This window comes from Marmota monax, unplaced genomic scaffold, assembly GCF_021218885.2.
Source record: "Marmota monax isolate L192 unplaced genomic scaffold, Marmota_monax_Labrador192_F-V1.1 WCK01_AAM20220418_F8-fsc00081, whole genome shotgun sequence".
NCBI classification, from domain to species: Eukaryota; Metazoa; Chordata; class Mammalia; order Rodentia; family Sciuridae; genus Marmota; species Marmota monax.
In genome coordinates this window covers 5,044,673-5,058,272 of record NW_026695234.1, presented here as the reverse complement: position 1 = coordinate 5,058,272, position 13,600 = coordinate 5,044,673, and the positions used below count along the sequence as shown (strand labels likewise).

The 13,600-nt window shown below is 52.1% G+C and overlaps 1 protein-coding gene across 31 annotated transcripts in view; it reads left to right on the top strand.

Annotated features, from left to right (window-relative positions):
* Positions 1-3,386: 3,386 nt before the first annotated feature.
* The window catches only part of Phldb1 (pleckstrin homology like domain family B member 1), a 47,247-nt gene continuing 37,033 nt past the window's right edge, over positions 3,387-13,600 (top strand). For 5 of the 31 annotated variants that reach the window (XM_058577200.1, XM_046438551.2, XM_058577201.1 and 2 more), the window contains exons 1-4: positions 5,525-5,665; positions 9,276-9,356; positions 10,034-10,157; positions 11,011-11,181. In XM_058577200.1, the coding sequence (XP_058433183.1) occupies positions 5,621-5,665; positions 9,276-9,356; positions 10,034-10,157; positions 11,011-11,181 (421 nt within the window). In that variant the 5' untranslated portion in view covers positions 5,525-5,620. Of the gene's footprint in view, positions 3,497-5,510; positions 5,666-9,275; positions 9,357-10,033; positions 10,158-11,010; positions 11,182-13,600 lie in introns of those variants that run through there. The other 26 variants (XM_058577187.1, XM_058577189.1, XM_058577186.1 and 23 more) reach the window with 15 other exon arrangements.

Sequence of the window (13,600 nt, the reverse complement as noted above, 5' to 3'; positions counted from 1 at the left end):
TATAGATGGACAGAATCCCTTTATTTGCTTTTTTTTTTTTTTTTTTTTTTTAATGTGGGCTGAGGATAGAACCCAGTGCCTCATGCATGCTAGGCAAGTGCTCTGCTACTAAGCTACAGTCCCAGCCCGAGAGTATGGCTTCTTTTCAGGTAGGCTTCAGGGGAATCAAATGAAACATAAGGCTGGGGATGTAGCTCAGTGGTAGAACACTTGCCTAGCATGTGTGAAGCCCTGGGTTCAATCCCTAGTACTGGGGGCAGGGAGGCAAAAACTCAGAATGACTCCTCTATACTAAGCACATTTATCTTATAGTAACACCACATACACATACATACATGTCCATTCCCTCTTCTTACCTCATTTGGCAAGTATATTTACAACTCTAGAGCTTTGAAATTCCTATTATACCTACAAGTAGGTTGGTTGCTGTGCATTCCCGTTACCCAAGGGCAGACCCCATCTCTATAAATGTCTTCTATCTTACCCTGGGGAGTTAGTGATAAATACAAGGTAGGCCTTTAGGGAAATTAGACTAACTTTCCCATTCCAGGCTGTTTTCCCTCTCACAAACAAAAGAAGCCAAACTACCAGGCACTTTCTCCCATTCTTCACCAAAAAAGAAGGTTTTTGCCATGTTAACTACTTAACTCCTAAGTGGTTTAATCCAATTCTGGAAACATCAGGTTGGTTACCAAACCAGGACAGGAGTTATTTGAAAGAAAGGCATTACAAATCCAAGGCAAAGAGAAATGGAAACAGGTCTTGTTTCCCATTCTTTTGTCCAAATGAGTGTGATGATGGAAATTGAAGGCAGGCCCTAGAGCTAACGCAACAGGCTTTCTACCACTATGTGTACCCCAAGCCTTTAATGCTTGTTCTTTACAGCCCACAGGAAGATCCTAAGCCCCAGACACAGAACCAGTCATCTGTCCTGCCCAAATTTCCCACTCAGTTTGGATCTATTAGGTTTGTGTAATTTTTCTAGGACAAGCTGAGAAAGGAGCTTCTGCTGCTTTGCAGCCACTGAAACAAAGTTTGAACATTTTCCCAAGTTGAATGCAGCGAGGAGTTGTTTGGCATCTTTGCTGCTACCACACCTAACACTAATGATGCCTGAGTACAGAATCCAAAGAAGTCAGAAAGGGATAGCTTTGTGGGAGAGGGTGTGTATCTACAGGGACTGCTAGTTGTGTGAGCAACAATCACCTCTTTTTGGGGTAGAGGGAGTGCAGTTTGAGAAGAGGGACAGAGTGAGAAATATGCCAAAGCAAAGGCAGGAGGAGTGTGGAATCCACTCCTGACATTCATAGCCAAGTGCAGAGGCCTTGAAAAAAATCCACTCTTCCTTCCACACCCAGTCTTTGCCCTCTCCCCCTGCTTCCATTTCGGAAAGTCTGAAGCATGCCTGGAAAGCTGTTTTCTGCTTTCTTCTCCTCTCTTCCTCCCCCTTTCCTGAGCTCCCAGCTGCTCGACCTCTTGCGTAACTGTGAGAAAGCACTGAGTTATTTGATGGGCTCCAGATGTGGAGTGGGAAGAGGGTGGAGGGATGGGGGCAGTAGGTCTTCAGTCCCCTGAGTGCTCTTACTGTGGGAACATAGAGACCCAACACAGCAGGAGAGGGGACACATTGCACAGAGCCTTCATCAAGGGGTCAGCTGGTCCCTGGATTGGGAGGACAGTGAGGACAGTTAGGTGCTGTTTCAACCCCCTGCCTCAGCAGCAGCTGCCTCTATGATCAGCTCAATTATTCCTTGAAATTCTTCTTTACCGAGACAGTAAAGAGGAGCTAGGGTTGGAAATGAAAAATTCTGAGGTACCCCAATCTGAGCCCCTCCACAAATGCTGGGTGTTGGTATATGGGATACAACAATTTTGTTTCTTTTTCTTTTTTAAACACAACAGAATAGCTTGAAAATTACTGTTGTGAACTGCTTCATGAAGGCTGGCCAGAGTTAAAGTCCTTTCATGAACCTCAAACTGTATGAACAGAGGAAGAATGAGGCTTGCCTCCCAACTCCTGAGGTTTCCTGGTACCCACAGTGTGTACTGGAAACTGACTGTCCCACCTCCACTGCTTAGAACAGGTAGCAACAAAAAGCACCCTCCCCTCTCCCCCTTCTTGTCCACTGCTTGGCTGGATCAGTCTCTGGTGGTGAAGGGCCCCCTGCTAATGCTAGCCCTGTCAATGAGTGACCAGGGATTCCTGCTGTTCAGACTCCTGCTGTTTCTGGGTTAGGGAGAGAGGGCAGAAACTAAAACCACCAGATCAGAACAAGGCTTTTCCATCTCAAAGACAATTTATTTTTTTGCTATCCACTCAGCTGGAATTTAGGCTAGACTTGGGGTTTCCTGCTCCTTCCTTCAGCCAGGAAGAGTCTCTGGGGTCCCTCTATAGCATTCAGGTTAAAGAGATCCACTCTAGCTGAGTTCAGCTCCCTAGGGCCTCCCAGCCAGTCTCCTGAGGCAAGAGTTGGCTTTGCAAGTTAAGGATCCACTGTCAGTGTTCAATTTCTAGGTGGGGATTGAGACAGAGAATGACTGACCAGGCTCAGTTTCTAGGCTGCTCTTAAGTGTTTAATGCTCCTCTTTTTTTCTCTTATTAACCCTCATTCTTCAAAGACTCAACTTACTATAGGCTTGTGTGTGTCTCTAGCCTGCCTCCCCATTGCCCAACCTCAATCCAGTAGATCTGTGGTGGGGTGGAGCTAATGGGGAGCTGGTGGTAGTAACTCCACTTGGCTTTCCTCTGCTTTTCAGATTGCGTGGCACTTTAACATGCCTTCTTTACCTATTCTTAGGAAACTGTGAAGCCTCATATGCAGGGTTCTCAACCTCATTTGTGGCTTTTCATGGTGGGCCTTGGAATGGAGTGAGGAGAGGTGGTAAGGAGGGAAGACCTAGGTGTCCCCAGTAGATGTTCTGGAGGAAATGTTGAATTGAGAGTATGTTGGGGCTGCGCCGACTAGGAGGGTCAGTGGGAACCAGTGGAGGTTTTAGGCATATAAGATGACAGAGAAGAGAATAGGAGACAAGAGGGAGTGCAAGCTGTCAAAAACACCCTCTCAAAACAGCGTCAAAACAGGGGTCCAGGGTGGTCTAGGAGAGTCCAGAGGGGAGGGCGGAAGGAAAGGCTGTGTGCTCGTGTGCTGTGGTGGTGGTGGTGGTGGTGGTGGTGGTGGTGGTGGTGGTGGCAGTGGCGGTGGAGAGCCAGCTGTACAGATGAACAAAGCGGGCGCTGTGCAGGCGGGGGGGAGGTGCTGCTGTGGGAAAGGGTGGGTGGGGGACCTTGGGCTCCAGCCCCACAAGGGCGTCTTCTCTGGCTGGCCAGGCTGACAGGACGGGGGTGGGGGCGGGGACTCGCGGGGGTGGGGGGCGGGACAGGCTCACTCTCCTCCTACTCAGAGGACTCCCAAGGAAAAGTAACAGTGTTCTCCCCAGTTTGAGGCCGCCGCTGCGGAGCCGGGCCAAGGGACCGGTGTCCCCCTCACCCCTCGAGGTAAGCGCACCTCCTCTCATTACTCTCACGGCAGGTTCACTGCACGGCTGGGACCGCATAAGGGAAAGTCCCCAGGTACTGGCGAGATCAGCTCTAGAGTAGGGAGCTCGGAAGAAACCCGTAGGGAAGGAGGGGACATCTCAGGTGAGTGCGTGGAGATGAAAAGGGCTTTGTGGGAGTCAGCTTCGCTGCTTTCCCGTGAGCAGCTTGATTTTGCCCTTCCAAGCCGCTGCCAACGTTGCCGCCAGAGGGGGCCCTTGTGGACTCCCCCCCGCCCCCCGAAAGGATTCTGAGATTTGCGGATCCAAACTCTCCTTTAGGCACCACCACGGCTAGACGGACATTTGCGGTGGCGTGTGTGCGTGCGTGCCCTTGTCTCCAAAGCCCACACCAACTTCTCCGACAAAAGCAGGAACACAGGAAGGGGGATCCCCAGTGGCGTATCCGCTCTTGTCCCTGGGTCAGCCGCCTTGATAGATTTCGAAGGGATAAGGAGTCCTGCTCGGAGGAACGGGAGTCCAGGAGGGATCCTTGGGGCTGTCCAGGAGATGGGAAGAGAGTTTGAGGTTTCCCAGGCACTCTTCAAGACCCCATGTCTTTTGGGGTCCCGGAGGCCACATGGGGCACCTTGAAAGAGTAAGTCGCAGGTTTTCGCCACGCCTTCGCGGTCTGGATCCGAATGCCTAGCGGAGTTCCCCCGAGCCGAGGCTGAGCCAAGTCATCGGGCTCCCCCGGGATGGGGAAGTGCAGGCGGACGACTGACTGGGTGGGGCCGCCGGGCGCAGGGTTGCCGAGGCGCCCCAGACGCTTCCGCGGAGGTGGGCGCGTTAGCCGGGACTTGGCTCGCTATCGCACCGCCCGGCGGGGGACCCCGGGCGCCGGGGCGGGGCTGCATTCTGGGCCCGTTAGCTCAGCGGTCCCGGAGGCTCCCGGGGGCTGATTCATCCGACTGCGGGTTCATCCACAGCTGTCACACAAGCGCAAGCTCTCACGTCGGGCATCCTCACAGCACACACACATAGCTCCCCACCCTCCACTCCCACGCGTTACATACACACAGCCCCTGTGCTACGTTCGCTATTGGGACACACGCAGAAACCTTAACACGCCTAGACCCCACCACACGTTTCACACTGCACGACTCACGTATAGGAAACCGTACCCCGTGCTCACGCAGCCCCATTCACACGCTGCCCCGCTTACACACCTAGTCCCCACCCACACAGGCAGCCTCACTCACACATGCAGTCCCTCACACATGCCAGTCCCCTTCCTGCAGCTGCCCAGCTGCAAGCTGCTGTGTGTAGGGGCCATTCCTTTTCCCCTCCGCGCAAACAAGCGGTTCCTTCTCTCTGCCCAACCAAAGAAAGGCCTCTTGTCCCGAAGTCAGGGCGGGCGGGGCAGCTGCGGCAGTCAGCCCAACACTGCGGCCTTGTCCCACCCGGCGGCCTGGGGAAGGGCAACCAAGAGGGTGACAGGGGCCTCTAGCGTACGGAAATCCCACGCGACCTGCCGGTTTCAGAGAGGTGAACGAGATGTACCTTTCCCGCATCCCCCAACTAAAAATCACACCCCCAAACTACACTCACATCTCTTACTGGGGCTGTATCCTCTGTCATCTGGCTGCATCTCCTCTCCCCCACTTGTGGGGCCGCTGGCCTGCCCCTAATCTCCCTCTTTTCCTCCACTTCGCCTACCTACCGCTCTACGGTCACCCCCTCCACTGCCCCTCTACCTCCTGGGACCTTCCCAATTTTCCCCATCGTCTATCCTCAGTCTCTCCCCCGCCATCCTCTGCACTTAATCTTCTCCTCTGATTTCATTTTTTTCTTATCCCCAGGCTCACTCTTAAACGTCCCCCTCCAACCCCCCGCGTGTCGCTTTCCCCTCCCAGTCCCTTCGCAGACGCCCTTATTTAAGTTTTCTCCTTTCTGGGGGCCTTTGGACACCCCCGCCCCTCTCGGGCGTCCCGCCCTCTGGGCTCCTAGCCTCAGTTTCCTTCCTGTCCTGACTCCTTCCTCTGACTGTGGCCCTTCCCGGAGGGCGGATGTGTGCCCGGGAAGGCGAAAGCCGCAGCGGGCCGAGAGGACCCCAGCTCGGCGCCGCAGGCCAACGGCCACAGCCATGCGACACTGGGGGCGAGGCCTCGGCTGGCCTCCCGGGACCAAGGTGAGCGCCGAAGTGACCCGCAAAGGCTTGGGTGTCGCAAGCAGTGGTCCCACGGGGGACAGGCCTTTCCCTCGGCGCTGGCTATAGAGCTCGCATCTCGGGCGTCACTGGGAGCCCCAGGAGCCTCCTTCAGTGCTTGCAGGTGCCAGAGCTGGTTGGCCCGGGCCTCACTTCACTCATTCGGGTGCAGAGGTCCCGAGGGGAGTCTTTGAGCGCCCCACTCGGCAGACAAGGCTGGGACCGGTGTCCCGTGTTGCCCAGCTGCTCGCGCGTTCCCGCTAGGCGAGGAGGCCAATGGGGCCAGTCCGGGGTGACCTCCTCGACGCAGTCGTGGACCTTCCCTGTAGCTCTCCAAATCTGGCCAGTTAGGCGTCCACACCTTGCTCCGGAGGAGGCATTTGGGCATCTGTGTGAGGGTGTGGGAGCCGGCTTCCTTGCCCCAGAGTGGGACTCACACCACAGCGGCCTTTTTTTGGCGGCGGGGCGGGGCAGAGTTTCCCAGAAAGGCAGCAGAGGCCGGGGCGGGTGAGTAATTACAGTCGAGGGTAGTGGGTAGCAGCCGGGTGGGACGGAAGCGGGCCAGCCAGTTGGGGGCGCCCGGGCGCAGAGCCGCTTAGCCGCCCTGGCTGGGGTTGGGGTCTGAGGAAGGGACGCCCCCAGGTGGCCGCTCTCTCTGGCGCTGCGAGACCCCTAAGTCAACGCAGCTCTGGTGCTGGGGCAGGTTGGTTTGGATGTCTTACACTTGACTTGGGTTAGGTTTCTGAGCTGGAGCCACAGCCTTGCACCTCCCAGTCTCTACATATTCTCTTATCTTCTTCCTACAACTCTCTCCTTATCTCTCCCTCTCCTTTCACCTCCTTGTTCCATTCTCACCTCTCATCTAATCACTCTTATTCCCCATCAACATAATTCTTTATCTCCACTTGAATTTCTTTGGTGTAAATAAATGATCACAGGAAAGGCTTCAGAGTGACAAACACTCCAGGGTGGCAGATGAAGAAACTGAGGCCCAGAAAGGTGAAGTGCCTTGCTCAAGGTCACACAACTCATAATAAGAGCTGGCATTTTTATAGTGCTTTGCACTTTGTAGAGTGTCATTTAGTAAAATACTGAATCTCCAATCTTTTTTTTAAAACTAACAGTTTTATTGATGTGTGATTTATATACCATAAAATCCACCCAATTTAAGTGTGCAATGTTTTTTAGTATATTTACAGAGCTGTGCAACCATCATCAAAATTTAATTTTAAAACATTTCTATCAACCCTCTCAAAATCTTTATGCCCATTTATTCACTCTCTATTCTACCTTTAGCCTCAGGCAAACACTAATCCAATCTTTTAAAATTATTATTATTAGTTTTATAGAAGATTGACTTGACAATCAGAGAAGTTAAATAACTTGTCCAAGATTTTATAGCTAATAAATAATAAAGTCAGCAGAGAATTTAAGGCTATAGTATCCCAGTTTAAAATTTTTTCCAGCTGAGAGTGGTGGCACATGACTATAATCCCAGCCACTCAGAAGGCTGAGGCAGAAGGATTACAAATTCAAGGCCAACCTCATCAATTTAATGAGACCCTCTCTCAAAATAAAAAATAAAATGGGCTGGCAGTGTAGCTCAATGATAGAATGCCCCTAGGTTCAATCTTCAGTACCACATAAAAATAAAAATAAAACTCTTCACTGAAGGATGATGCCTTTTCTTCACCATTGTGTACTTTTTAACTTTTTTTACCCATTATTTTACATAAACTCCCCATTCCCAATCCACTCTCTTGTCTCTATCCCTCAGAAAATGCTGAGGGATTTTCCTGAGTCTAAGGAAGCAGGATAGCAATCTGTCCCTGGAAACTTCCCTGTGGCCAGGATGCCTGGGCAGATGCCAAGCCAGCTTGGGGCTTGGTGTGTTAATGGCCTTTGCTTTCCCTCTTCCCAGGCAAGCTTGGGGTGGGCCCCAGGCACTATTCTGGCCTCTCTTCCGCCAGCTTGGTTGGAAATGGTGACGGAGATGATGTAGTCCTGGCCCGGAAGGGTGGAACCTGGGAGGATAAATTTAGTAGCTCCATGACTGAGGCCCTTGGGACCCTTTGCCAGGGTCAGACACTTCCTGGAATGCTGGCTCCTGCCCCTACTTCCTCTGTAAGTCACCTGGTAGATGGCAGCAAGAAACAGTATAAGGACACCCTGCTTTCCTTATCTACCTCCCTAAGCCCTTAGCTTTCCCGGGCAATATTTCAGCAGCCAATGAATGTTTCTCACTTTGACACTTTGGCCAGATGATGGACATGTAGACACACAGTAACACACAAAGGTTCTTCCTCACATTTCTCAGGTACTAGAATCATAAACCAGGGAAAGAGGGATGGGTGGTGGTGGTAGGTGGGTGGGGATTCAAGTTCTGGTTCTGGAATCTAAGCTTCCTACAGCACCAAGCTAGGTAAGAACACAATAGTCCTACATTCTCAGTAATAGTCACCATTGAGACTTAGCTGATTAGGTTGAGGTGAGGTTGCTTTCTGGGGAAGAGAAGACATAAGAGTTGAGATAAACAGAGATGGCAAGAATAGCTGTGTTTTTCCTGTGTCTCTTTTAAGAAAACATCCTGCTAGCTGGGGCAATGGCTCATACCTATAATCTCAGCAACTTAAGAGGGCACACTGAGGCAGGAGGATCACAAGTTTCAAGGCTAGCCTGGGCAACTTAGCAAGACTCTGTCTCAAAAAATAAAAAGGGTTGGCTGGACTTGCTCAGTGGTAGAGAGCTCGCCTAGCATGCATGAGGCACTGAGTTCAATCTTCAGCACCACATTAAAAAAAAAAAAAGGTATTGTGTCCACTTACAACTAAAAAAATATAAAAAGGGCTGGGAATAGAGCCTAGTAGTAAAGTCCCCTGGGTTCAATCCCTGGTACCCCCTCCCAAAAGGAAGGAAGAAAGAAAAAACATCCTACTGAGACCCCTGGGAAAGAGGCAGAGGAAGAAAAGGAAAGGATGGGGGATGGAGCCCTTTTCAATTAAGTTACCCACCTGGAGACTCTTTGTCTACTGGTGTCCCTGGAGGGGCTTCCCTGGATTTTGCTCTTCTACCCACCCATTAGTGGGATTTCCCCCAACCTACTTAAGGGTCCAGTTGGCTGGGGGTCTTCAGCTGGTAAGATTTGAGTTCTAGGTAGCACAGAGCAAGGAAGCACAGAAATACAGGCCAGGGGCTGGGGATGTGGCTCAAGCGGTAGCGCGCTCGCCTGGCATGCGTGTGGCCCGGGTTCGATCCTCAGCACCACATACAAACAAAGATGTTGTGTCCGCCAAGAACTGAAAAATAAATATTAAAAAAAATCTCTCTCTCTCTCTCTCTCTCTCTCTCTCTCTCTCTCTCTCTCTCTCTTTAAAAAAAAAAAAAAAGAAAGAAAGAAATAAGGCCAGGCCCTATTAGGCTATTTGTGTTTACCCTGGCAAGGGCCAGGACTGGTATGGTGTGGTGGCTGTGTTGTGGCTGGTGAGGAGGGGGTAGCTGCTGCTGCCTCGGCCCTGAGAACCCTGCCACAGAGCCTATTTCTTTCCCTCTTCTACCCTGAGCTCCCCATCTCACCTTTATCCTGTGCCCCCAGGAACTCTGGAGTCCTAGGACCATGGATGCTCTCAATAGGAGCCAGGTAGGCCCTGGATGCAAGACCCAGGTTGTGGTGCAGGTGAGTGGGTTTGGGGCCATGGCGTAAGTGGGTTATTGATGGGGATGTGTTCAGCTGTTCTACCCATCTGTGGCCCTAGCCTAAGGATGAGAGCAGCAGTTCTGTTCCTCTCTGTCCTTCCCCAGTTACCAAGCCTATTAACAGCTGAGTCTTTATCTGAATCAGGTTAATTGGTTCACCTAGAAACTCCCCTTTGAAAGTCAGAAGCGGTTTACAGGTTGTCCCTGGACTGTATCACTGGGCTGGATCCTGGATCGATGCCTCCGCCCTTCCTTGTAGCTTAGTTTAGTAGGGGCAAGCAGCAGCCAGGTAGATAGCCAGGGACAAAACTGAAAGGAGCTGGGCTGGCCCTCCTCTACAGTGCCCCCTCCTCCTTACCTAGTGCTCTGCCCCCCACTTCTCTCCTTGTTTCTGTTTTAATAGACAAAAGGGGCAGTTGAGCCAAGACTTGAGATAAATCCAGTGGGGCGAGTTAGTGGCCTAGATTCAGATCTAATTACAATTTAGTGGAATAATGCTTTGTGTAAGATTTTGTGCTAAGCCTTTCAGCACCTCAGAGCCCTTTGAAGAGAGAGGGACAAGGGCTGGAGAGAATGCTGGTGCGACTGGGACTAGGGTGGTAAGGTGCTGGCCTAATGTCTATAATGATGCTCATCTCCTACCCCCACTACCTGCAGAAAGGACCCTTGGACCTGATCGAGACAGGCAAAGGGCTGAAAGTGCAAACGGACAAACCGCATCTGGTGAGCTTGGGCAGCGGGCGGCTCAGCACAGCCATCACCCTTCTGCCACTGGAGGAAGGTAAGCGTGGACAGGGACTCCCCACCCTCATCATTACAGGCATTCTGTTCTGGAGGCCATTCCCTTGCATATGTTGGGGGCCCTTCTGCCTCTGCCAGCAATGCTGGCCTTGTCTCAGCAATGCTTCCCCAGACCGCCTGCCTTCTTTGGTAGATAATCTGGCTCCATTCTAGGATTAAAGATCAGTTTAGAAACAAGAAGGAGAGCACATTGCTCTTAGCAACCAGTATGTCCCAGGGAAAAAGGGATCCCACTCCACGATGATGCCTGCGTGAGAGGCAGGACCAGTGGAGAATGGTGAGATGGAAGAGGGGGCTCCATCTCCCAAGAGGAGGCCCTGGCGTGGCTCCCTATAATTCTCAGCTTCTGCCCTCCCCTCTTCTCTCCTGGCTGCACCTGTTGCCTGGGTGATACTACATTCCCCACATTCTCCAAATACCAGTCCCAGGGACTCTGCCAAGGAGGGGCTGGGGGAGAGGCTGCACTGGGTGAGAGGAAGGAAGGGAAGGGACGGGTTGCAGGTGGCAGAAGGAAAAGGGGAGAGCAAGAAAAGGGAACAGCCAGAAGGGGGAAAAGAAAAAGGAACTTAGTGGGTAGAGAAACTAAAGGTGGTATCCTCCTTTTCTACTCTCTCAGTCTGGCTCCTGTGCCCTTTGTGCCTTCCCATTCCAAGGCAGAGTTTTCTGTTTGAGAAGAGCTTTTGTCACTTACAGTCTCAACCAGACTCAGGGGCCCAGGAGGGGTGAGCTGTGGTGGGCAGAGATTCTCCCTGGATTCCCACAGTGACCCTTCTTGCTCTCTCTGCCTCCTCCGCCTGGACAGTCCCCTGATTTAGTTTGCCTTCTGTCTTCAGGGAGAACAGTGATTGGCTCCGCAGCCAGAGACATCTCACTTCAGGGTCCAGGCTTGGCTCCAGAGCACTGCTACATCGAGAACCTGCGGGGTACCCTTACCCTCTATCCTTGTGGCAATGCCTGCACTATTGATGGGCTCCCCATCCGGCAGCCTACCCGGCTCACTCAGGGTAAGGTTTGACGCCCCTAAACTGAGGAGGGAGCCTCTTGGTCACAGCTTGTGCATGCTGGGTGTAGGGGAAACCTAACGTGGTGGTTACCATGGTAACTGCCTGAATGGTCATAGTCAGGTGCCTCTGGACTTACAAAACCCCTCCAGCAGCCAGACTTGTCTTCAACCTGCTTTTCTTTTCTGGGTATCCTTACCTTGCCTCCCCACACCATGCGGAGAGAAGAGGCTCTAATTCCTGCTGTCAGAGGGCCTGGGAGCGAGTGTGTGTGGCTGTTAATGGTTGTTGGGAGATAAGCAAGTGGAACAGCAGTCTTAAGAGGATCAATGGTACTGTTCCTCGATGCCAAAAGGGAATTTAGAGAAGCTGTTGAGGAAGATGAAACCCCTGTGGAAATGGGGCAAGTTAGCCGAGTCTGATGGCACAATCTGAGGACGTGCCTGTTCCTGCTACAAGACTGTCATGAATATGGTCATCGCTCTGTTTCCCAAAGCACCAGCCATTCTCTTATGCAAGGGAGACCCTGTTGTGTAAGGACCCCTAATTACGATGGTTATTAGGCTGGTAAAGGGCTGGCCAGGTGGCACTTTGACAGGCCAGGTGTGGAAGTTCCTCTGGAAACTAGGTTCTGAGCATCATTTCATACAGTGAGTTGTTCCATCAGAGGAATAAGAAAAGCAGATGTGGGTGGGGCCAGAGGTGAGGTTATAATGAAGACCAGAGCTTTGGACTATGCCTGGCTCTGCACAGAGGGACTCTCACTGGTCAGAAGCCCTTTGTCAGGGGAAATCCCACTCATTCCATTGTCTCCCAAGCTCCTTCTATTCACATGCCTGGGGCCTTTAAGTGCCATTTTCTTCAAAATTGGCCTAGGAATGACCATGCCCCACTCCTTCCTCCTGCCCCTGAGGTGAGCACAGGGTAGGGAAACAGACTGCAGAGAGACAGGTCCCCAGCAGCAGTAGGGCAAGTCCTTGCCTTCTCTAGGGCTTCAGGATTTCTGACTCTGGTTGAGAAAGAGAAACCCAGGAAATGGGGCTTTGGTCATGATGCCATCTGGTTCCTGATGGTCCGGTTCAGTCTCAGAGGGAGCATCTACTCCAGGATTTGGGTGCGTGCAGGTGAGACAGCAGAGAAATAAGGAGAAGCAGGGCAAAGTTCAAAGGTGGCCCAGCCCTTACTCCCCAGCCCCCAATCCCATTGCTTCCATTGTTAAGAACACCTTTGCCCCTGGTGCTGTGAGCAGGGTAGTTGTGAGCAGTGCTCCCTATGCTTCTGTTGGATCTTCCCAGAGCATCTTCAGTTCCCTTAGAAGAGGGCGGGCCTGAGGCCATGATGGAATTTTTAAGCATTTCCTGTGGCCCCAGTGACCCCCCTTCCTCAGCCAGAAGCCCACCCTGCCAAGTATGTACCCTCCCACTCTCTTTTGACCCTAAACTCCCTTTATCCCCCACCCCCCAGTAGCCTTCTTGTCTGGGCTCGCCTGTCTCAGAAGCTTGGCAGCCTGTGGAGGGGTAGGCGGAAGCACAAAGGAATGGGTGTTCTTCTCCGAAGCCCTCCCCCTCCCTGGGCTCCAGGAGCTAAGGGTTTCCTTGTCTCATCTCTGGAGCAAGGCACCAAGCCCAGCCTTGCCTGGCCCCACTCCGGACATTCTTGGGAGTGCGTTTCCTTGGGAACTGGGTGGCTCGGGGTGCATGTGTTATCTGTGTGTCTGTGTAACAGGAGTGTGTTTACGTATCTCCGGATATGTTTGTGACTCTAGGCTTGTGTATTTCTGCATTTGTTTGTGTCTTTCCTTGTGTTTATAGATCAGTGTGTTCAAGTGGGTGTGGGGGTGAATCCAGGACTGATGGTACCAAAATGCCCATGAGTGTACTTCAGTGTTTATATGAGAACTCACTGGCCATATGCCTTCGGGTGGGCAGATGCTTGTGAGGACTATTTAGGGCTGGGTTTTGTGGCTCAGTTTTGGAGCCTTTGCTCAGCATGTGTGAAGCCCTGGATTCCATCCTTAGCACTGGGTGGCGGGGAGGGGGGATTTTCCCTGTCTTATTTCTCTTATATGGCCTTATAGAGTGGACCCTCCTCTTTAAAAAACAGAGGGGGTCTTGGGAATAACAAGGAGTCTGCTCTGGCTGGGCCAGGCCTTAGAAACATCATTCTGGGCACTGTGCCCAGCCATGGGCAACTTGGAGAGACACACTTCATGACAGGCAGAGATGGCAGTGACAGGCTCTTCCAGCAGGAGTATGCTTGGGCCAGGGGAAGGGGGAGGCGGGCAGAGAGCAGATGCCAACCTTTATCCTAGGGCTATGAACATGGGAGCATGAAGTGAGGGACCCAGGGGGACCTTGATTCCTCCCAGTATGGGAGCATCTTGGCACATCCCATGCTGCCCTCTCCTCTACAGAGCAAGAGG